At 40.3% G+C, this 22,305-nt stretch overlaps 1 protein-coding gene across 16 annotated transcripts in view; it reads right to left on the reverse strand.

Moving 5' to 3' along the window:
- EML5 (EMAP like 5) overlaps window positions 1-15,508 on the reverse strand; it is a 108,083-nt gene extending 92,575 nt beyond the window's left edge. For 14 of the 16 annotated variants that reach the window (XR_013540786.1, XR_013540785.1, XR_013540787.1 and 11 more), the window contains exons 1-2: window positions 15,166-15,508; window positions 998-1,157 (exon numbers count right to left, since the gene is read on the reverse strand). Coding sequence is in view for 5 of the 16 variants with exons in the window: in XM_072986531.2 (XP_072842632.2) it covers window positions 998-1,157; window positions 15,166-15,362 (357 nt within the window). In the remaining 11 variants the exon portion in view is untranslated. Of the gene's footprint in view, window positions 1-997; window positions 1,198-15,165 lie in introns of those variants that run through there. The other 2 variants (XM_078383717.1, XM_072986534.2) reach the window with 2 other exon arrangements.
- Between the last annotated feature and the right edge of the window lie 6,797 nt (window positions 15,509-22,305).

Here is a 22,305-nt window from a genome sequence, read left to right on the forward strand (position 1 = left end):
TGTATAAATCTCATTTATCCCAAGATAACTTTTGTATGTGATTGAAGGCAATTTTAAAAACACCTTTCCTTTACAAATACAGTAGATTGCACTGACTGGGGCAAGTGACAAGAGGTGTGTGCCTTCAGATGCCTCAAGATAGTTCTGTAGTATCCAGCTTTTTCAGTAGAGGTTAGAAAATCACACAGATGCTATCAATCTGCTATTTGTTCATCTCAGAAAGAATCATGACAAGTTTTAACTATGTGTGTGCTTAACATTGGATTTTTTTTTAGTTTTGACTCGATGATTGTATTAATTAAATTTGCATCCAACTGTGCCACTGATACAGTATGACCTTTAACAGATGAGCAAATAAGGTCCTGTCCACACTGTGAAATTTGATGCGATCCAGCAGGTGTTTAAAAGGTCCTTATCTTCGGTACCCGTCTGGGAAGAGCTATTTTGCATCTCAGTGAATGATCCCAAAAAGACTGTATGCCCTAGCCCTGTCCCAGAAAGATACGGGCCAGATGTTAAAGTGGAAGGATGGATAGTTCAAAGTAGAAACACAAGCTGAAAAGGTCTTCTTTTCTGTGCCAAACAGTGCTGTCATGCAACTATATATCATAACTATATACCAGTGTGGACAGGCTCTCTGTCTCAACAAACAGCAGACTTGCTATGCCTTAAAAGCCCTACTTCACTATTAAACCATTAAGTTCAATACATTTTAGAATCTAAAACAATTTAAGGAATATCTTTTGGCCCCAAAGCCAAACAGTATTTCAGAGAGGTTCTCAGAGGTTGTGTATTGGGGGGGAGGGAGGAAATACAAAAGGCTGGGCCAAAATAGCACTGTATGTTCTTAACATTAAATTTAAGAATATTTCAATAAAATTAAGTAGAAAGGTAAACATCTGAATTAATTCTTTATCTGATTGCTATCTGTACTGATTTACACAAAAAGTGTACATCATGCAGTGATGAGATGAGGATATAGAACACATACACCTACCTGACCATCTACATCAAATGCCAAGCAAGCTATACCATGTGTATGAACATCTTTCATTATTGATACAGTCTGCACAGTGTATGAATCCCAAACACAGATATACGGCTCTTTTCCAACTTGACCTGTCGCCACCAAAACTCGCTCAGGATGCAAAGCAAGACTTGAAAAAACAGAAACATAAAAAAAATTAATACAAAAAATTGAATACTATGCAGTAGTCAGAATACCAGTAAACCTTTTATATATACATGTACATATACATATATATTCATATAGAGCAGCTGAACATTTTAACATGCTTGGATACCATGCAACTAAAAAACAACTTTTCATTTACCCACTTAGCATGAGTTCTCGTATGATTTTTTTGTAGCCAGAGATAAGCACAGAGCAAGACAAGATAGCATTTCTCTACCTCTGAATTTCTTATGCATAAAATTCTTGTGTACAAAAGTAAATCTGGGCAAAATCCAATGATACAAAAGCATACTTGCACTCATGAAATGAGATTTTCACCTCCACTGAACCTCTTGGGGGTCTTGCACAGCATAGGAATGATTTCATGGGTCTTAGGAACAGTAGAAGGGAACAGTAATTTTTGTTTTCCAATTCTGGCCTCATAGGCCATTATGCCAGCAAGAAATACTAAGTGGATACAATCCTAAGTAATCGGACGCATGGTCAGAACTCCTGTACTCTGAAGATGCAGGCTACAGAGACTGGTGAAATGTTAGGAAGAACAACCTTTAGAACACAGCCAAAGAGCCTGAAAAACCCAACAACCATCAGATCTCAGCTGTGAAAGCCTTTGAGAATACATTAATCAGACACAGCTGAAGAAGTGGAAAAAAGAAGGGGGAAGGAACCAGGTCATTGGGACTGATAGCTTTATTTTTCATTTTCTCTCTCTCTTGTTCCATGCCCGGGGTGCTAATAGCAGTCTAAATATAGAATGGAAAACTAATTTTGACTTCTAAGATGACTTACTGATGAAAGTAAGCAGTAAACTATTAAACTTAGGTGAACAACCCTCTGTGTGGATCATATAAGAATTAAAGAGGAAAAAAGGAAATGAAAACTAGCCTCTCTAATTAAAATATAGCTAGAATATATGACCTACTTTCAAGAACAGGCAGCTGGGATGTTTGAAGTCTCCAGGCAAGATTAATTATTTGAAAAGTATTATATACCCTACCTACAATTAAAAATCTCTATTGTGTAAGGTGGCAAAGCTACCAGTACTGACAAGATATTTTCAAAGGAACTGCTTATTATTTTCACATGCAAACACAAAATGGTTTACCCCATTAAAGAAATTGTTTTGATTGCACATTAGAGTTTTCTTACATTTCAGTTAAATATTTCTCTGTTGTTACAAATGGCAATAGGTTAAGTGATTAGTACTGTATCACAAAAGCACAGATGTAGAAAAAATGTCCACTTGTCAATTTCCTCAAAGGCAAAACTCCATAGACACCATCCTTCTACAGATTAAATAAAGTACATAAAACAATACAATTTGCCACAAGGAAATAGCAGGAGTGAACTTCAATGGACAAGATGCAACATAGAGTGGTGCTCAGAAACATACTGGAACAGATGAGTCAAGAAAATCAACCACCGCACACCACTTATGGGAAAAACAGCGGGGGGGGGGGGAATCCAAGGTGCAAGCCAGACTGGAAGAGAATTTGAAAAACACAGCTGCGTTTAACACGTTATTTGATTACGTGACTTGTTGTTTTACTTTTTTTACTTTTTAAAGTAGTCATAGTAGTCAGTGCAAGCAAACAAAAACCAAGAAACAAAAAAGTCCTAGCACCTTATAGACACATACACACTCACTCTCTCTCTCTTAAAAATACTGTCAAGTAATAAACATAAGTGGCAGAAAACTCAGAGTGCCACAACTGAACAAACACTACAGTTTTTGACTGAGTATATTCTATGGTGGTGAATAGAGATGGGGGTATTCATAGTCGTATACGAATATCCCCTCACAGGTGCAGATAATGAAGGTCTTGCCCCCTATGGCCAGACCGACCACTCATCATTCTGTCACTGCCACAGGCTCCATGCTCCCTTCCTATCGCTCCAGAGCTCACAGTGAATTAGCCACTCCTGGCAGAAGGCAGGATGACGAGCCTCTTTGCCAAGTCGAAAAGTGGCTAATCCATTGTGAGCTCCAGAGTAATAGGAAGGGAGCACAGAGCCCGCAAAAATGGCAGAATGGTGAGTGGTTGGTCTGGCCCCATGGGGCTGAACTCTTGTTATCTGCACCTGTGGGGAGGATATTCGAATTTGTATATGAATATGAATACCCCCATCTCTAGTGATGAACAAACAGCACTGCAACGTGAATGCAGTTTTATTGAGTCTGATGAACTTGATAAATTCACTTGTGGCATTGCCAGTTTCTATATCTATACCCCTGATCATATGTACCAGAGTCTGCAAGTCCTTTTACTGTGCGGAACTATGGATTGTTCTGAAAGAAATGGGTGTGTCTCAACACTTTATTGTCCTGATTGTGGACAAGAAGCTACCATTAGGGCAGAATATAGAAAGACAGAATGGTTTCCTCTAGGTACAGTAAAGGTGTCAGACAAAGGTGAAGTTTATCCCCTTATCTGTTCAATCTATATGCATAACATAGCATACAGAAAGCCAAACTGGATGCAGATGAAGAAAGAGTGAAAATTGGTGGAAGAAACATCAATAATATATCAGATGACATATTACTGGCAGAAAGCAGCAATGACTTAAAACAACTTTTCATGAAAGTGAAAGAAGAAAGTGCCAAGGTAGGACTGCAGTTGAACACAAAGACGACAAAAATCATGACTACAGAAGGACTACACAACTTTAGGGTTGATAAAGAAGAAACTGAAAGAGTGATTACTTGGTTCATTATCAATCCAAATGGAAATTGAAGTCAAGAAATCAGATGGAGAGTGGAAAGGGCTGCAATGAAGGAATTAGAAAAGATAATCAAGTGTAAGGTTGTGTTAATGGTGACTATAACCAAGAGCACCCACACTCTTGTATTTCCAATCACCATATACAGTGGTGCCTCAACTTACGAACGTCCCAACTTACGACCATTTCGAGTTATGACCAGCTCCGGCTGCAAAATTTTGCTTCGACTTGCGGCTGAAGCTTCGAGTTGAAACCAGAAAAAGGCAGGGAAAAAAGGTGGGGAATTCAAATTTGCTAACCATTGGTAGGCGAAGAGGCTGCTTCTCTATAGCTCTTTTGCCCCAACGGTTAGAATGAGTACATCGGAGGAGGCTTGGGACTGCCTGGTAAGGTAAGGTGCTGCTTTCTGCTTTTTAAAAACTGTTCTTGGTGGGTTTTGCAGGGTGGGTCTGGGCTGGGGGGGTTATGTTTCTGTGCTGTGTTGTTGTTTTTTGGGGGGGGGTTGCAGCCCCAGTGCCTTCCGATGGGGCTTGCTCCATTGTTAATTTTTTGTTCTGTTTGGTTTTTTTTAAGCCCCAGAGCTTTTGGGGGCTGCTGGGTTTTTTTTTTTCAGCCCCAGTGCCTTCTGATGGGGCTTGCTCCATTGTTTATTTTTGGCTTTTTTTTTAAGCACCAGTGCCTTTGGGGGCTTGCACTGTTGTTTAGTTTTTGTGTTGTTTTTTAAAGCCCCAGCACCTTCGGGGCTTGCTTCCTTGTTTATTTTTGGTTTTGTTTGTTTGCTTGATTTTTGTTGCCCCAGCGCTTTCCTATGGGGCTTGCAGTGTTTTTTTCTGTGTGTTTTTGGGGTTGTTGGGATTATTCTGGAACAGATTAATCGCGTTCCAATGCATTTCAATGGGAAACGGTGCTTTGACTTATGACCATTTCAAGTTATGTCCATCTTCTGGAACGGATTATGGTCATAAGTTGAGGCACCACTGTACAGATGTTAAAGCTGTACAATAAAGAAAGCTGACAGGAAAAATCTGATTTGTTTGAAATATGGTGCTAGAGGAGAGCTTTGAAGATATCCTGGACTGCTAGAAAGATGAACAAGTATGTACTGCAGCAAATCATACCTGAACTATTTCTGAAGGCAAAAATGATGAGACTCAGACTGTCCTACATAGGGCATATCATGAGAAGGCAAGATTATCTGAAATAGACAATAATGGTTAGGAAAGTTTGAGGGAAGCAGGAAAAAAGGAAGACCAAATATGAGATGAACTGATTTCCCAAACCAACCCACAGTTTGAGGTTAAAAGAGCTAAGCAGGGCTGCTGAGGAAAGGCCATTCTGGAGATCTCTAATTCATCGTGTTACCAAAAGTTAGAGATGACTTGAAAGCACATAATAACAATCCTTAGTCAGACTGTGGGTGAGGATGTCATTGTCCAAGATCCTGAACTTGATCAACTGTAGCTCCAGTCAAGAAAGAAGCTTCAATCTCTCTCTCTGGCACCACTGATTCTAGATCCCATACTCAACCTCCACCCAAACTCTAAAGATATGCCCATGCCTCTGGATGCAGAGGAACAGAACATCAGTTGCTGTGTAGACCACGAAACTCTGTGAAGTCCCACCATTTAAAAGAAGTTTATAACTTGCACTAAAGTACAATGACTATTTAAATTATTAAACTAATGTTGTTAAGAACATCCTTTACTCTATTGCTTCTTCCCTGTCTCAATCTCTCTCTCAGACTTCTCTCAAATCCCAGATTCCAAACCATTCTCTCCCACATCTCTCCCCACAGACTGCTCTATATCAGACTCAAGACTGATTTATGTAACACATACACTCCTCCTCATCTACTTTCTCTCCCAGCCAATCAGAAATATTCTTACCAACGTTCCATGCTCCTCACTCAATCCCTCCCATCACATATTTATCAAACCATATAAACAATATATTGAAATGTGATTGTACATCACAGTTTCCAAATAACCTGAACAGCTTTAAACAGAATTGGACAAATTTGTGGGGCATAAGGGTATCAGCAGACACTACCATGTTTCCCAGAAAATGAGAAAGGATCTTATATTATGGTTGTTGTGGGTTTTTCGGGCTCTTTGGCCGTGTTCTGAAGGTTGTTCTTCCTAACGTTTCGCCAGTCTCTGTGGCCGGCATCTTCAGAGGACAGCACTCTGGTCTTATATTATTTTTTGTCCAAAAATACATTAGGGCTTATTTTCAGGGGATTTTTTTTTCATGTACAACAATCTACATTTATTCAAATAAAGTCATGTCATCTTCTGGTTTCTACACAACGGTGGAGCATGGGGCTTCACTTAACTGGGGCTTATTTTGGGGTTAGGGCTTACCATATTTTTCCATGTATAAAACAACACTTTTCCCTAAAATAATTAGAGGAAATACCTCCCAGAGTAGATACGTTCTAGATGGGCGGTGTGATGTTCCTGGCCCACTAATGGGTCACAGGGCACTCGGTCAGAGTTCGCCAGGCTCTTACCTACCACCTTTGCAATGGATCAATTCCTTAGACCTCAGCAGTGCATAACATAAGGCCCTTTGAACGAGTCTGACATAAAAAGAATACTTTGCACTTACTTAGTACTTAGCAAGTACAGGCACATGGGCTTTGTGATTCCGTAGAACTCACCAAAGCTCTGTGAGGTAGGACTCTTAAATGATAGCAATTCTGTGGCCCTCTTCACTACTGGAATTAGCCAGACCCTGCTGTTCAAGAGACCAGTCCTCGGTAAGGATTTTTAAATTAAATTTTTAATTAGAAAATTATTTCCCATTTAAAATAATAAACTATTAAACTGAACTATAGAGGCTATGGCGGGCTAGCCCACCCTGCTTTCTCCTTTACTTACATCCTCCCTCTTTCAAGCTACATGCTCATGCCACCATCAGAGACTCCATCATCAGTAAGAGAATAATGGAACACAATTGAACACAATTCACATAATCCATCTTCCATTTCTACTTTCCCAAACTCTTCCTTTCTCCATGGCCTATCTGGCTATTAACCAATTAACTTTTTAGAGGTTGTGCCACCTCTCTCCACCCTTTATTCCAAGGAGAGTCCAGGTGTTGTTATCTCTTCTCCAATTAGCTTGGAATGTTGAGTCTTCCAGGGCCTCTTGGTTTCACCTTCAAGTTATCTCATTCCTGGCTATAACAGTCTCAGAAAAACATTCTCACGGTGCTTAAGAAAAACATGTTCCAAAGTTTCTCAAATCATCTTCACACAGAACCTATCTGACTCCATTTTACATTTCTGTGACTACATCTCCCATCATCATGACACGCTTCTAACCACATTTCCACTGATCATGACAGGTGGTATATAAATCTAATAAAGAAATAAAAAGTAAAAAATTGAGGCTTGTTTTCCACATGGAAGAAGGCAGAGGCAAAGGAGCACTTGTGTGCACTCGGGCACCTCTTGCTGCTGACCATTGACTGCTGCCGCCACCACCCAGTTGCCTGCTCCAGAGCTCACGTCGCCGCCTTGTCCCCTCCAGCGGCAGAGGCAGCAGCTGCAGCTGCAGCAGGAGGCGGAGACAAAGGCAAAGGAACACTCGCGCATGCTTGGGCACCTCTTGCTGCTGCTGCCCCTGCCCAATGACTTCATCCAGTGTGACCGCCGGGGCTCACCTTCAGCTCACATCACTGCCTTGTCCCCTCCAGCGGCGGAGGCAGCAGCAGCAGGAGGCAGTGACAGACGCAAAGGAGCACTCACATGCACTCGGGCACCGTTTGCTGCTGCCCATTGACTGCTGCATCACTTCCTCCAACGCTCCCTTCGGACAGGGGACAAGGTGGTGAAGACATTGCACTGGAGGAGATGATCGGGTAGGGGAAGCAGCAGGAGATGGAGGTGGAGCAGTTGTCCATTAATTGCTCCCCTCCCGTGGCAAGGGTCAAAATTAGGGGGTCGTCTTATACACTGAGGGGTCATATACATGGAAAATACAGTATATTACGAGCATCCCAAAAAATCATACTAGGACTTATTTTCAGGTTAGGTCTTATTTTCAGGGAAACGGAGTATATATCTGCTGGCTATACCTTACCTCCAGGATCAAAGGTAGTAGTCCTTGGAATACCAGTTGCTATGGAATGTGAGCAGGTGAGTATTATTGTGTTCATGTCTTGCTTCTGGACTAGGCAGACCTTTGCCTGATCCAACATCACTCTTATTTTATTTTTATGAGTGCCATTTTCTATTTCAAACGTGCATTTGCTTCAAAGGATGTCCAAATATTGAATTATATGTCACCTTACCCCAAATTGTAACAGACTACCTCTGAAACAAAACAATTCCTCCCCAAACCAATTTAGCCCTTAAAGCTAACTAATTCTCAGAGTCTTCAGAACAGTCTCTCCTCACTCTATCAGTACAATCACAAATTGCTCCAAAGTAGATGGTCCCCACCCCACCCCAATAAAGGATAAATTCGACACTCCTGGGGCAGGGGGGAACACCAGCAAGAAACCTTGGAACCTTCCCAACCACTTTCCGGGACATGGCTATTATTTTTCACCTATGAAAATCAATTGAGTTAGTGGTGTCTCCATCAAGTTGTGCACAAGTCTGTAGCCCAAAACTGTTGATTGGAAAAGCTCTATCACCGCATTAAGGACTGTAAATGGAGAGACAGCTGAGACAAAGGCAAAGCAGTAAAAAAACAAAGGGCATCATTCTCAAAGTAGAATGTAGTATAACAAATCTCAATACCCCTACATGAAGCTGCTTCTAAAGGTATTTTCTTTTGCACAAATTGTATTTAAGGCTAGTTATGCTAATACTGGTTGCATAGGCAGTTCTTTTTCTACCATTTCTTTTAAATGTTGTGTCATAAAATATGTAAGTGTCATTCATCTTATCAAGAGAACAAAGTTGCACATACCCATACAAGTTCATTTCCCCAAAAACATTTGTCTTATGCACAATGGGCAAGCCATTCTTCATCAAGACAAGAGCAAATTATACATTATTCCCAGAAACCAAATATATTAGCTGTGGCAGGTGTCTTTGTACATGAGCCTTGGAGGATAGGATAAACGCCAAACAACAATTTTTCACAATTCTGTCAGGACAACTGTTAGTACATATAATCGGTCTGAAGCATGTACAGTATGTTATTGTGCACCAAAACATACAATTGATTTTCTTCCACTTCAGGTACATTCTGCAATATATTTTTAATTAAAATAAAATAGCTGTTTCAGAACATTCAAGGCATAAATTCACCAAGCAGCATACAAAATCTTCAGATACAAAGTATATAAAATAACAGAAAAGGACTGCATAGAATTTCAGCAAATGCTATGGAATGCAAAAAGCTGTGGAAGAGATGAAGGTCAATAGTAAGCCTCTCCATCTACAAATGTCTTATTCTGCATTTTGGAGATGGGGGTATCACACTCCACTCCCCCATCCCTCCTGCAAGGTTAGAATTTTTTAGGGAAACTTAGCCAAAGAAACATATTCCTAAGTACCAAAATATAAAATCCTTAGAACAGCACTATGATATAAATCACAATTTATTCATCCCTCAGTTGATTTAGCTTTATAGTACATTTTATGCTACATGAGTTGATTTTACTGTTGTACACCACGCAGAGTAACTATTGGTCAGATAGGTGGTCTAGAAGTTCAATAAATAAACAAATAAACAAACATACATACAAACAAACACTTGTTCATCTTTCTCACAATCCATGGTATCCACAAAGCTCTCCCACAACACCATATTTCAAACAAATCAAACAAAAAGAAATAGAGGGCCAACTCCCTTTCTTAGATGTCATGGTCATATGCAAAATTGACCTCGTATTGGGACACAAGGTCTACAGAAAACCCACCCACACAGACCGATACCTACAGAAAAACTCCAACCACCACCCACAACAAAAAAGAGCCATAATCAAAACACTGGTAGACCGTGCAAATCGGAACTGTGAAGCTCAATTTCTCAACACCAAACTCAACTATCTGAATTGGGCCCTACAGGCAAATGGCTATTCCAAGAATGAAATCACAAGAGCCATCAAACCAAGAAAACAACACCAATCTGAAGAAGAAAAACAGCCACCCACAAATAAAGTGTTTCTGCCATACATCAAAGGAGTCACAGACAGTATGGGGAAACTGTTGAAAAAGCACAACCTACAAACAGTATTCAGGCCCACCACAAAAATACAACAAATGTTACAGTCAGCAAAGCTCAAAAGGGACACCTTCACCACTGCAGGAGTATACCGGATACCCTGCAGCTGTGGACAGGTATATATTGGGACTACAAAACGCAGAATCCGCACCAGAATCAAAGAACATGAAATACACTGCAGACTAAAACAACAGAAAAATCGGCAGTATCTGAACATGCCCTGAAACAAACTGGACATGAAATTCTATTTCAAAATACTGAAGTACTGGACAACACCAGCAATCATTATGTTAGGCTACACAGGGAAGCCACTGAAATCCACAAACACCAGTACAGCTTCAACAAAAAAGAAGTCTGAAACTCAACAAAGCCTAGCTCCCAGCACTGAAAAATACAGCCTACAAAAGGTCAACAAACTCTACCCAGCCACAAGGACTGATGATCACTGCACACAATAGACTAGCTAACAACACCCATCAATCACAGTGACAGATCATCTCCCCCCTTATCACAACAATACACCCACAACAAAAAACACCCTGATCACCATAATCACCCAATCTTCTGAAAAGGACAAAAAGCTGATACCACAGCTACAAATACTCAACTATCCCACACGCCACACCAGAACACAGAGTTCTAACTCCTGTCCTCTGAAGATGCTGGCCAGAGACTGACGAAACATTAAGAAGAACAACCTTCAGAACACGGCCAAAGAGCCCGAAAAACCTACTACAACCATTTTTTTCCTGTCAGTATTCTTTACTGTCTAGCTTTCACATCTATACATAATAATTGTGAATATCATAGTGTGGATGAACTTGGCCTTGGTCTCTAGTTACACATTTTTGCAATGTCTGAGGAAGTGAACTTGTCCATGAATGCACACATTAAAATATGGCAGTTAGCATTTAAAGTGCCACAATTTTTTTGTCTGTATTTTTATTTTTACTTTGTTTTTCCTCCTAAACCTTCACAATTAATTGTCTTTTCTAATTCTTTCATAGCAGTCTTTCCAAATCAAATTCTTCTTCTTTCTTGACTGCAATTTCCATTTGGACTGATGATTGAATCAAGATAAACAAAATCTTTAACATGGCTAAAATTGCAATTGATTTATTAGTTTGAATATGTCCCAGGACCTTTTGCTACATTTCTTCAGCTGTGCTGTACCCTTCTGGAATGTCTGGCTATAAACCAAAGATGGGGAACACATAGCCTCTGTACAAGGGTGGCTCATGACTAAATAGAGAACCACCTATGCATCTATATATTGCTGAACTGAAACTTTCATCATTGCTCATCACAAGATATGCTAGTAAAGTTTAATGAATTTTTAAAACTTCTGAAGAAACTTACATTCACCCACATCTCCTGGAGTATATGAAAATGTCTTGCACTGAGTCAGACCATTAGTACATCTTGCTTTGCATTCATTGTCTACATAATTAACTGATAGTGACTATCAAGCATTTTATAAAAATGTGTTTCTTAGCACTTTGGGACATGTTAAGGACTGAACATGGGCCTTCCAACACACAACCTGTACACAACTGAATTACAGCCTCTTCAAAATATTTAAGCAAATAACAACCATACTACAGAAAAAAACACAATGAATTGGATGAAGATTTAGAAATACATAGAGCCAGCCCAACAAAATAACTTTACTCATGATTTTACTTGTCTAGTGATGATGATGATTTCTAGAGTTGTCACTGCCAAGTCAAATGAAGCCTGTCTCTTCTTTCCCTCTCTCTCCGGCAAGAGGGCTTATAGGAGTATTGAAAGTTAAGGTGCTTCTCTGCTTCCTCTTTTGGAACCCTTAACTGTACGAGTACCCCAGTCCATGAGGTCTTCCTTGTAGATAAATTCCCACTCCCCTGGGGGCTCAGAGTCTTCCCTGAGTTCATATCTAAATGGTGTATGTTCCTCCTTCCCAAATCACCTACTGCATCTTCCCATATTTCTTCCTTCTCCTTTTCTCTCCCTTCTAAGGGCAACACCCTTTCTACCTTTGATTCTGATACCTCCTCTTCTATCACATCCAGTCCTCCTTTTATACTTTCCATCCCTATTTTTCCAGACTTCTTCCTCTTTTTGGATTTTCTTCCTTTCCCATTCTTTTCTCGTTCCACACCTCGTGCTTCACCCAATCCTCCCTCCTGTTTGATTCCACAGTCTTCCTGAGTTTCTGGTTTATCTGGGAAATCACATTTCACCATGGTCTTCCTCCTATCTACTGGGGAGCTGCTGGTGTAGAATTCTAGTGGCCCTGAGGAGATACACAACTGACCCATTAACAGAAAGGCAGAGAGTGCTCTAATTCAGTCAGTTCTTACTTTAGAAGAAATACAGATAACCACAGAGCCTCACTACACTTTATAAAAGTGCACCTGCTGACTAAAAACATCCCAGACATCTGGAAGATTTAGCACATTTGTAATAGATCCTAGTAAATTTAAAGGCCATGCGCCATCATTTCCCTTGTTATGTTGTTACATGTTGTCGACTCACTACATAAACACAAATAATATGAGCTGTTTTCTTTCAATCACAAATATCCAGGGAGAAATCATGCTAGCATTAAAAATGGACTAAATATATCCATTTCAAAACATTAATTTTCAACTAGTAACAATATTTTGTGGCTATACAAAATAATCTAGAGTCAGGGTAATGTACTGTATGGTTGTACATGTAACTTGTGACTATGCAAAAATAAAGTATGTGCCTGTGGCTTGCTGGTTTTCAGCAGCTACTGTATTTCAAAATGCTGAAATATTAGTAATATAAGACATGTGTAAGGGTTTTCCCCCTCAGAACCATCCCAACAAATACAAAAAGTGAGAAAGAAAAAAAAAGACAGCAAGAAAAACAAAACATTATAACACTCAGAGACTAGTAGATCCACTTCTTCAGACACACTTCTTCATATTTCTGATTTTGTGGATTTTAGTTCATGAAAATTTACACTGAAATAAAGATTTTAGTCTTTAAAATACCACTTTTCTTCCCCCCTTTTTTAATATTGATGATATGCTGAGACAAACTAACATGGCTACTTTGGAAATTACTAAACAGAAACATTATCGTGAGAACACCACAGCCTCCCTTAAGGTTTTCTGCATGTACATGAAATCCAAAATATCACAGTATGTACTGTATACAAATGTTGCTACCGAGCATGGAAAATTACACAGGAAAACTACAGAGATAATCTGACTGTGACATCTGATGAACTCCAGATGTCCATTGCCAATGTATCACCCCTCTTGCCCACCTCCCTGTTTTCTACCTCAACCCTGGGGTTGGAGCTCGACAGCTACCCTGTTTGTCTGGAACTTTGGCCCACTCTCACTTTTTCTACTGGTCAGTGCCACTACAGGCTTTGGATTCAAATGTATACAATTTGCTACTACTTCTACAGAAAGGTGCATGTGTGTTTTGACTCAACTACGGGATTGTGATGACCCTGAAATCTGAACTACTGAATTGTTTTGTCTGGTACCATGTTTTTAATGCTCCTGAGAGTTAGCAAGGAACTGTCCAGGGTACCCAAACACCACTCCTTGAACAATGGAAATCCTGCTGAGAATTCTCCTAGAATGATTCAGAGATTTCACAAGACACTGTCCATACCACTTTCAAATCTTTGCTTGGAACTGTATGGGTAAAATAGGGACTTTTCTTTGTAAATGAAATTAAAATCCTTCAGAAGCTAAATCAATCACTCTAATATTTGCACAAGAACAGAGAATAAGCATACAGTAGTTCTTACTGTGTAATTTGTCAAATGGCAAAAGAATTAATGTACAGTAAAAAGAAATATGGAAGATCAAGAAAAAATATACTGAGTTTGGGAAATTGGAACAGCCACTGTTCAAATGTGTAGCTGATGCATACAGTGGTATTTCATAAAGGAGAACAAAATCTTTTATCACTTCTTACATGTCGACAGAAGGAGACAGCCACTTAGCATACCCTGTCCACCCTCTTCACTCATCTGTAGACACTTGAAAATACTGTACACTTTTCCAATGTGGATGCCAAACTTTCAAGACAAAAAAAAGCAAAGACAAAATATCTAGTACACACTCAAATGCCTGTCACCCAAACCATTGCTTTCAAAGTGCCTAGTTAAGACTTCAATTATTCCATACTAGTATCACAACCAGTACCTAGATATGTTGAAATTGTGACTAAACAGTTTCATATATTTCAGCAATACGACACAAAAACGTTATTTAAAACTGAAGAAATGGCACACAGTTACATCTTGTATGGATAGTAAATTTATGTGAGTTTACTGACTTTAAGAAGTAAGATGCAGGAAAAGCTACTACTGGATCTGAGACAATCAGTACTATACTGCAGTGGTCTCTCACATCTCAGAAAGGGTGCCAAACTAGACCAGCTGAAGATACACAAGAACACCTTATGGACACTGCTGACAAAATGTATATTCCTCAGGCAACCCATGATGTGAATCCAAGCCCACAGACAGAGTCTATGTTTATATGATAGAATTTAGGGTCTAGGGTTTTCTCTTCAAAAATGTTCAGGCATCACCCTATCTATACGGGTTATAACTTCCATCTCGTTTCAGAGAAAAGGAAGCAATACCCTACTGTCAATCAGCAAGTGTCTTTGAGAATTAGAGTGAATGTTATTTCTTGGGTCAAGGAAAGAGAGTGAGAGTGAAACCGCAATAAATGGGAAACAAATGCAAGTTCCCGAGAGGATAAATTAAGAGGGGGGGGGACCGTCCCTTGGAAGAGGAGAAGAGTTAATACAGCCCAGGAAAAATCCCAGATAATACAGCTAGCTCTTCAGAAGACTGGGATCAAATGAGGACCTTGATGCCCTAAGGAGGGCGCCTGCCTGCCCTTGCTGTTTTCGCAAGGCGGAAAAAAAAAGAGAGAAAGCGTTTTTATCCTCCGAGATGGAGCGCGCTGTCCTGTGATGCGAATCTATTCAGAAATCGCTCTTGAAGGAGCCGTTTGGGGAGGAAAAAAGAGGACCGAAGAAAAGAGAGAAGGGCTCTCCAGGCGTCCGTACCTGATGATGTCGTCTTGGTGTCCCAGGTAAAATTTCTGCCGGTGCTCCCGGGGGCTATAGACCACCCCGACCCCCGCCACGAAATAAACGATCTCTTTGGCGGCCGTGTAGTAAAGGTTGTTGCGGCACTGGTGACCCCGGTAGCCATAAACCCACTCCAGCCTGAGGTGGCAGTTCGGGGCGCTCCGGTCGGCCATGGCCCGGCTTTCTCTGGAGGTCGGGTCGCTCTCCCCGGAGCCTCTGAGGGAGCGATAGAAGGGGGGGCTCGCCGCCCGGATCCCCCGCCCGCCACGCCGGCCCGGAATCGGTATCTTCCCCGCGCTTAATCCCTAGCCGCCGACATGGAAGCCTTTTTTTCCCCCAGACAGCCGCCGCCGCCGCCAGCCGTTAGCCGGGTCCTCCTCCTCCTCCTCCTCACAGGCAGCGCCGCGGACCGCGCTGGTCTCGCCTCCACCTGGCAGCACGGCGGCGGCGGCTGTTCCCGCTAGACATGGCTGCGCGGCGGCACGGCCCGGGCACCGCGACGACCACCATCCACCCGCTGGGCCCGGCGGTCACTCCGGCGGCGGCGGCGGCGTCAGAAGCTGGCCCCGAAGCCCGGCGAAATCCCGGCCCCTCCGTCGCCTCAGAAACTCCACCGCTCTCCGCGCCGCCGCGTCCGCCTCGACTCGCTCCGAATCCGCCTCGCGCTCCTCCCGCGCGACGTCACTCTCCCTCCCTGTCGTTGTCGTCTTCCCCCCCCCCGACGGTTTTTTTAATTGCCTCTGCGCCTGCGCAGTCGGCTCCCTGAGTGGCGCGTCTCTCTCCCCTGTCCTTTTTTCCTCCCTTTCCTCCTCCTCTTTTCTGCGCCTTTCCCGACCAGCGGGCGGTGTCTGTGGCTCCATATACAGGATCTGATTTTATCTTCTCCCTGACAGGTCTCTCATTTTTACCATCTGCTTGGAAGATGACAAGACAGAGTGTGTCAGAACAACAACAACAACAACGGACTGGCGAGTTATCTGTGTTAAATATCGTGGACACAGGAAACTGCTTTGGACAGAGGCATCCTGTGGGTCTCCTTTTGTTTAGTCGTGGCTGGCCAAGGGTTCACGAAGATGCCTTTCTTAGACTCTCCGTTATGAACGAATGTATCTGAATATAATGTAGCTGTCTTTGCTCACTGGAAGGACAGATCCTGAAGCTGAGGCTCCAATACTTCGGCCATCTCATGAGAAGAGAGGACTCCTTGGAAAAGACACTGATGCTAGGAAAGTGTGAAGGCAAGAGGAGAAGGGGGTGAGAGAGGATGAGATGGCTGGACAGTGTCATCGAATGTACCAACATGAATTTGACCGAACTCCGGGAGGCAGTGGATGACAGGAGGGCCTGACGTACTCTGGTCCATTGGGGTCACAAAGAGTCGAACACGACTTAACGACTAAACAACAACAATCTGAATATACTTATTAACTCTCTACCAGAACAATTTTTTTGTTGTCCAAAATAGCATCAGTAAATAATTTCATTAAATCTGTGACAGAGTATATTGATAATAATTGTGTGCCATCATGGCCCTATTCAGGTAGTGGTTTACCATTCCCTTCTGCAGGTTCTCTGGGACTGTGCAGGTTGTCTGAGGTCGCACAGGCTGACTCTTCTTTCAGGAGGCACAATGAGGATTTGAACTCTGTCTACCTCTGTCTCCGCAGCCAGAGATGTAATTTATTGATATCTGACTGCAGAACCAGAGGTTGAGAGTGAGAATTAACTTGACAGTACACAATTATTATCAGACTTCAACTAACTTTCACTAGTGCTAATATAGCAGAACCCATATGTCCCTATGAACATAGCGGGACTTCAGAATATACTTTTACAGGACTTAACTGCTGCATTGCAATCCTAAACACACCTATCAAGTGTTTACCTCATAAGTAATCCCACTGAGTATAATGGAATTTCCTTTGGAGGTAAGCAGGTTACAATTATGCTGCACCATTGTTTTATGTTAGCCATTCCCTATTACTGGAGATACTCAGTTTGGGACAGTAGTGGACAGAGTGACATTCTAGGGCTTAGGAGGCCTGGGTTAGAATCCCTGTTCAACCATGGAAATTCACTGGGGTGTGTGGAATGGTATCAATCCTTAAATATCCTACTTACAGTGAAAGCCCTATTAAGTTCACTATGAGTCAGTTCCAACTTGATGGCACAAAACACAAACAATAGCTATGTATTTATTACTCTCAAAGATTACTGAAAAGGTATCCTGGGCTGTAAGTAATACAGCATTCTTCATGTTGATATTTTGACCATTTTCTACTAAGATCAAAGTTTTATTAGAATCATCCTATACATTACACACACTCTCCAACACTTCATTTCATGTATTCAAGTGCAAAGAGGTTTGTCAAATATGCTCAGCTTCTGTTCTACCTTTCATTGCACATTTATTGTTTAGGAGTGGATGTTATCCATCTTGAAGCAGACATTCTATATTGAGCACTATCAACAGTACCAAAGTCTCAACAGCTTTAAGTGAAGCACTGAAAGACAGTCTGATTAAATTACATTGCCCTTCCTAGAAATGTCCTTTCACTGAAAATCTGATTTCCATCCAGCTGCTTGAATTGATTTCTAACTGACAACAAACTAAATATAGAACTCTTCTAAATTCTAGTTTTGTAACAGCAGTTTGCCAAACTGGCTATCTCTTATCACAATGTGATCTGAATTGACCTAAAACTACATGATAAAATTTAATTGTGTTTTTCAATATTTTGCCTTTGTTTAGATATTTCTGTATACAGTAACTGCACAAGTGCAGGCTGATTAGCTGAAACATTGTGTAGTATTTTTATTCTTAACAGTTTGATGCATTCTTTGTACGTGTATAACCATTCTATAAAATTATATATCTATACTTTTTCCAAAAAAAGGAATAAATAGAATTATAAAACAGCTTTAGCCACTGCTTAGAGAAGCAAATACAGAAAAACACTTCATGAAACCAATGCAATGTGTTGTGCTGAAGGATAAGGAACAAAGGACACAATCCACTGAAACTACATGGACCAAAACCATTGCAATAGGATATATTAATATGAATACAATCATTCTGTATATTACAATACTCTGTCAAAGTAAATAAATAAATAAATAGGTGGGGAGCAACCAGTGTTTTATAAACAGGGTTTTATAAAGAGCACAATTATTTGTAGCTCTAAAATATAGAACACTGCCAATAGCGTCACATTTTGTAGAAGAGGAACAACAAACTCAAATAAATGCACCCATGTGAGTCCTAATTAAACAAATAAAGCTCACTATAACTTTGCCAGATCTATTCCCAAGATAGAACTCAACCCCTACCCACCCTACATTGCAAGCATCCTATCACAGATTATGTGAGATGTAATTCCACAAGATCTGAAGCAACACACAATTCCCCACTACCACTTTAGAACAATTCTGAGGACTGTATTTGTGTGTACAGTATTGTTCCATCACAGAGTATTAAATGTGATAGTAACTCATGGGTGGTTACTATAACATTTTTAATGAAATTTTTAGAGTATATATATATATTTAATTGCATTTTAATTATTTTGCCTTTTTATTGTATTTTAAATGTTGTAAGCCGCCCAGAGACCTTCCGATAGTGTGGGCAGCATATAAGTTAAATAAATAAATAAATAAATAAATAAATAAATAAATAAATAAATAAATAAATAAATAAATAAATAATGTGATAGCAGCTGTCTGTGTACCAGAACAGAAGTGTTCAGAAAATGTATACTGTATAGGATTGAGCTTTAGATTGCACTGCTACTGTCAGCTGATAACATGCTTGAGGAAAAAACATTAGGATACACATTTATTTCATAGTGGAAGCAAGATGAAAATGGATTCAAAGCAACATTTTCGGGGTGCAGGAACCAAAGGATAAAGTTAATTTGGGGGGGGATGAAGGGATATGTGACTTTTGGGAACAGAAAATTTATTGGAGGTTTGAAGGAGAACAAGCTAGTGAGCCATCCTCAACAAAAAGTGTACAGGAGGAAACTTGTGGATGTGTAGGAGGCATACTCGTAGAAACAGAAGAGGGAGGAATAGAAGAGGAAGGCAATAGAAGTATATTTGTCAGAAGATCAAGGGGAGGAGAAAGGGGAGGAGCAAGATCCGATAGTGTGGGAGGAGGTTATAAAAGAATGGGGTGATGCATTGGAATTTAGAATTGAAATGGATTAGACAAGGAAAGGGGCAAAAGATTGCGCGGTACAAACTGAGAGAGAAGAAGAGGCATCTACTAAGGTCTGTGATTTGTTAAAGGATTTTCCGAATCTAAAAACAGGTGGAGGCTTACTACCCTATCCAGATCTACCTAAAGTGGAGAAGAAAGGAGTAAAACCCTTAGAATGGCTGTGGTAGTTTACCTGTGCAACCAAGGTGGAGGAAGGAAGGTAATTTGTCCCAGTCCCTCTTTCAACATTCCACTTCTAAAAGGGGACTGGGCGAGACACCCGTGTTGTGGGACAGTGTGCGCAGTAAGGAGCACCCCTCTGAGGGAGATGACCGATTGCAAGCGCTTTGGTCCAGCCCCAATGTGATAAGTGATTTTTGTACTCCAGAAACCAGAATTCCAAATTATAAGACGTTACCAGAATTAAGTTGTTTTGATCCGTTTAATTTGGTTAATCACGATACTGAAGTTAATAAAGTTGAACCGGTTGGATTTTTAAAATCGCCTCTGTCTCTTATTCCCGCCACAATGAGGGAACCGTCACCAATTCAAGAAGAACCCAATCGCAGGAGGGTATTACTTCTTGAAAATATTGTATAGAATTTGGGGAGTTCTCATTAAATTATGCAGTCTGGGATGACTGAGAACATATCCTTCCCCTTACTGCAAATAATATATAAAATATTTGCAGTACATGCAGAGCGGAGCAGCAGAGGAATAATAATTGAGGTACATGGTTCCATTAAAATGTCTTAGAATATCATCCAGCATGGCAGAGTTAATGATAGTTGCAGCATGTCATTATATTTATTGTTCTTCAAAGTAACTTTTCAGTTTCTGCGAAATGTAACCCTAGTATACTTTCTTGTGCCTTGACTCCATTGCCTTTTCACCTTTGATTTATATGCTGTATTTTCTCCATTGTTTGGTTTGCACTGCTATTGCTGGGTTTATTTCCAGTGTTCTCCCATTGAACATTCCAAGCTTTGTGCATATAATTTGGACCAGCTGTCCAGCATCATCTACTAATGGGATTTTTCATCCACACCCTGCTTCTCTGACTGTTGAGATGTTGACATGGTGGCATGATGTTTCATGGAGAAATGGCAACCATCATTATAATGGAGAAATTTTAATAGGTACTTTGACTCAGCAGCTTGCAGGTGACAAAAAAAACAATACTATTATGACGTCCATAATACCATTGTTTGAAGAGTTATCACATTAATAGATTTTAACAAGATGAGAAATACCATGGTCATCTTCAAAACCATACACATGATGGACTCCTAAATACTCCGATGGCAGACAGCAAAGTCATGCTCCCCACACCAGAATATCAGGCCTCCATCATACTCCCCTAATATCACTCATGTGGCAAGCACTGTGCAGATTACATAAGTGATATAATTCTGTAATGTGTACTTCAGTAAATATCCAAGTTCTGCTCTCTTTCTTTTTCCTATAATTTTCATTGGTTTTTAAAAAACTAAACATATTAATAAAATACAACATAAAATTTACATTCTAGCCACACAAATTACATAGAAAAAAATAATGCAAAAACTTAGTGCTCCTTTCACCCTGGAGACCATTATATCTTACATAATTTTTACCTCCTTATACCTGACCTTCAATTCATAATTTAACTGTCACGCTATCTCTCCCAAAAATACATACAATATTGGTTCAGTTTTCTCCTTTTCAGTTTACTCAATGCAGCATTTATACATTCATTCCATATCTCATTAAATCTGTTTGTCTTTAACTTTCCTTTTTTAAACTTAATTTCAAAAGTCAATTTATCATTAATTGCAATATTCCAAATGTCATTACACCATTCATGCAATTGGACAACCCAATTTTGCAACAAGCAGCCGAGCTGCTGTTAACATATTCATTATCATCTCTTTTTTTACATTACTTACATCATCATTTTCTATTAAAAATGATAATGCTGTTCTTGGTGACTTTTCAATATTAACTTCCATTATTTCTCTAATTTCTTCAAACCACTAAATTTCACTAAATATCCAAGTTCTGCCGGATATGACCATTGCTTACTCTCTTTGATTTCATATAATTTCCTTTGTTTTAATATGTGCCATTAGATGAACAAGTGGGGTGAGAAAACATCAACATATCTCTGGCTGCCTGGCATTAGCTGCCCGTTTGTTTCTGCATTGATTTCAAAGTATTAATGATGACATACCGTATAAAGCTCTAAATGGTTTAGGACCTCGATATCTAGTGGAACATCTTCTCCCACCTAGATCTACCCGAATCGCTGTGGCCGGGATGGGCAGCTGAGGGGCCTAATGCCGAGGGAGACCTGGAGAGAAAGAACAAGAAATTGGGCCTACTCGGCAGTGGCCCCTCGTCTCTGGAACAGTCTACCCTCAGAAATTTGCCTAACTCCCTCACTGGGTGTTTTTAAGAGCAAATTCAAAACCTGGCTCTTTAGGCAGGCCTTCCCTCCTGTCATTACCTAATTAATGTCTTGCCATCTTGAATTGTATTAATGCTGTTGTTTTATTTTATACTGTTAATATTTGGATTGCCGTTAGCCACCCACAGTAGACTTCTGTCTAGATTGGCAGATTAATTAATTAATTAATTAATTAAGTGCCAATTTTAAAAAGGCAGCTAGGAAAAGCACAGACAAGAGACATTGCGGGGGGGGAGGGTTAGCTAGAAATATTTTCCTTCATATTCTTCCTCCTGACCCTTCAGGCTTTTCCCTTTGTTAATGGACAGAGAAGATATGTTATATGTACAAATGATGTGGTGCACCCACTGATGTGTTTTTTAAAAATAAAACAGAATTCAAAAATTTCCTGGGAAAAAAATCTGGAACAAAACTTGTAGAAAACTCTTGAATTCCCTAAACATTTATCTGATGTTCATGTTTGTTT

This window comes from Pogona vitticeps, chromosome 1 (genome assembly GCF_051106095.1).
Source record: "Pogona vitticeps strain Pit_001003342236 chromosome 1, PviZW2.1, whole genome shotgun sequence".
NCBI classification, from domain to species: domain Eukaryota; kingdom Metazoa; phylum Chordata; class Lepidosauria; order Squamata; family Agamidae; genus Pogona; species Pogona vitticeps.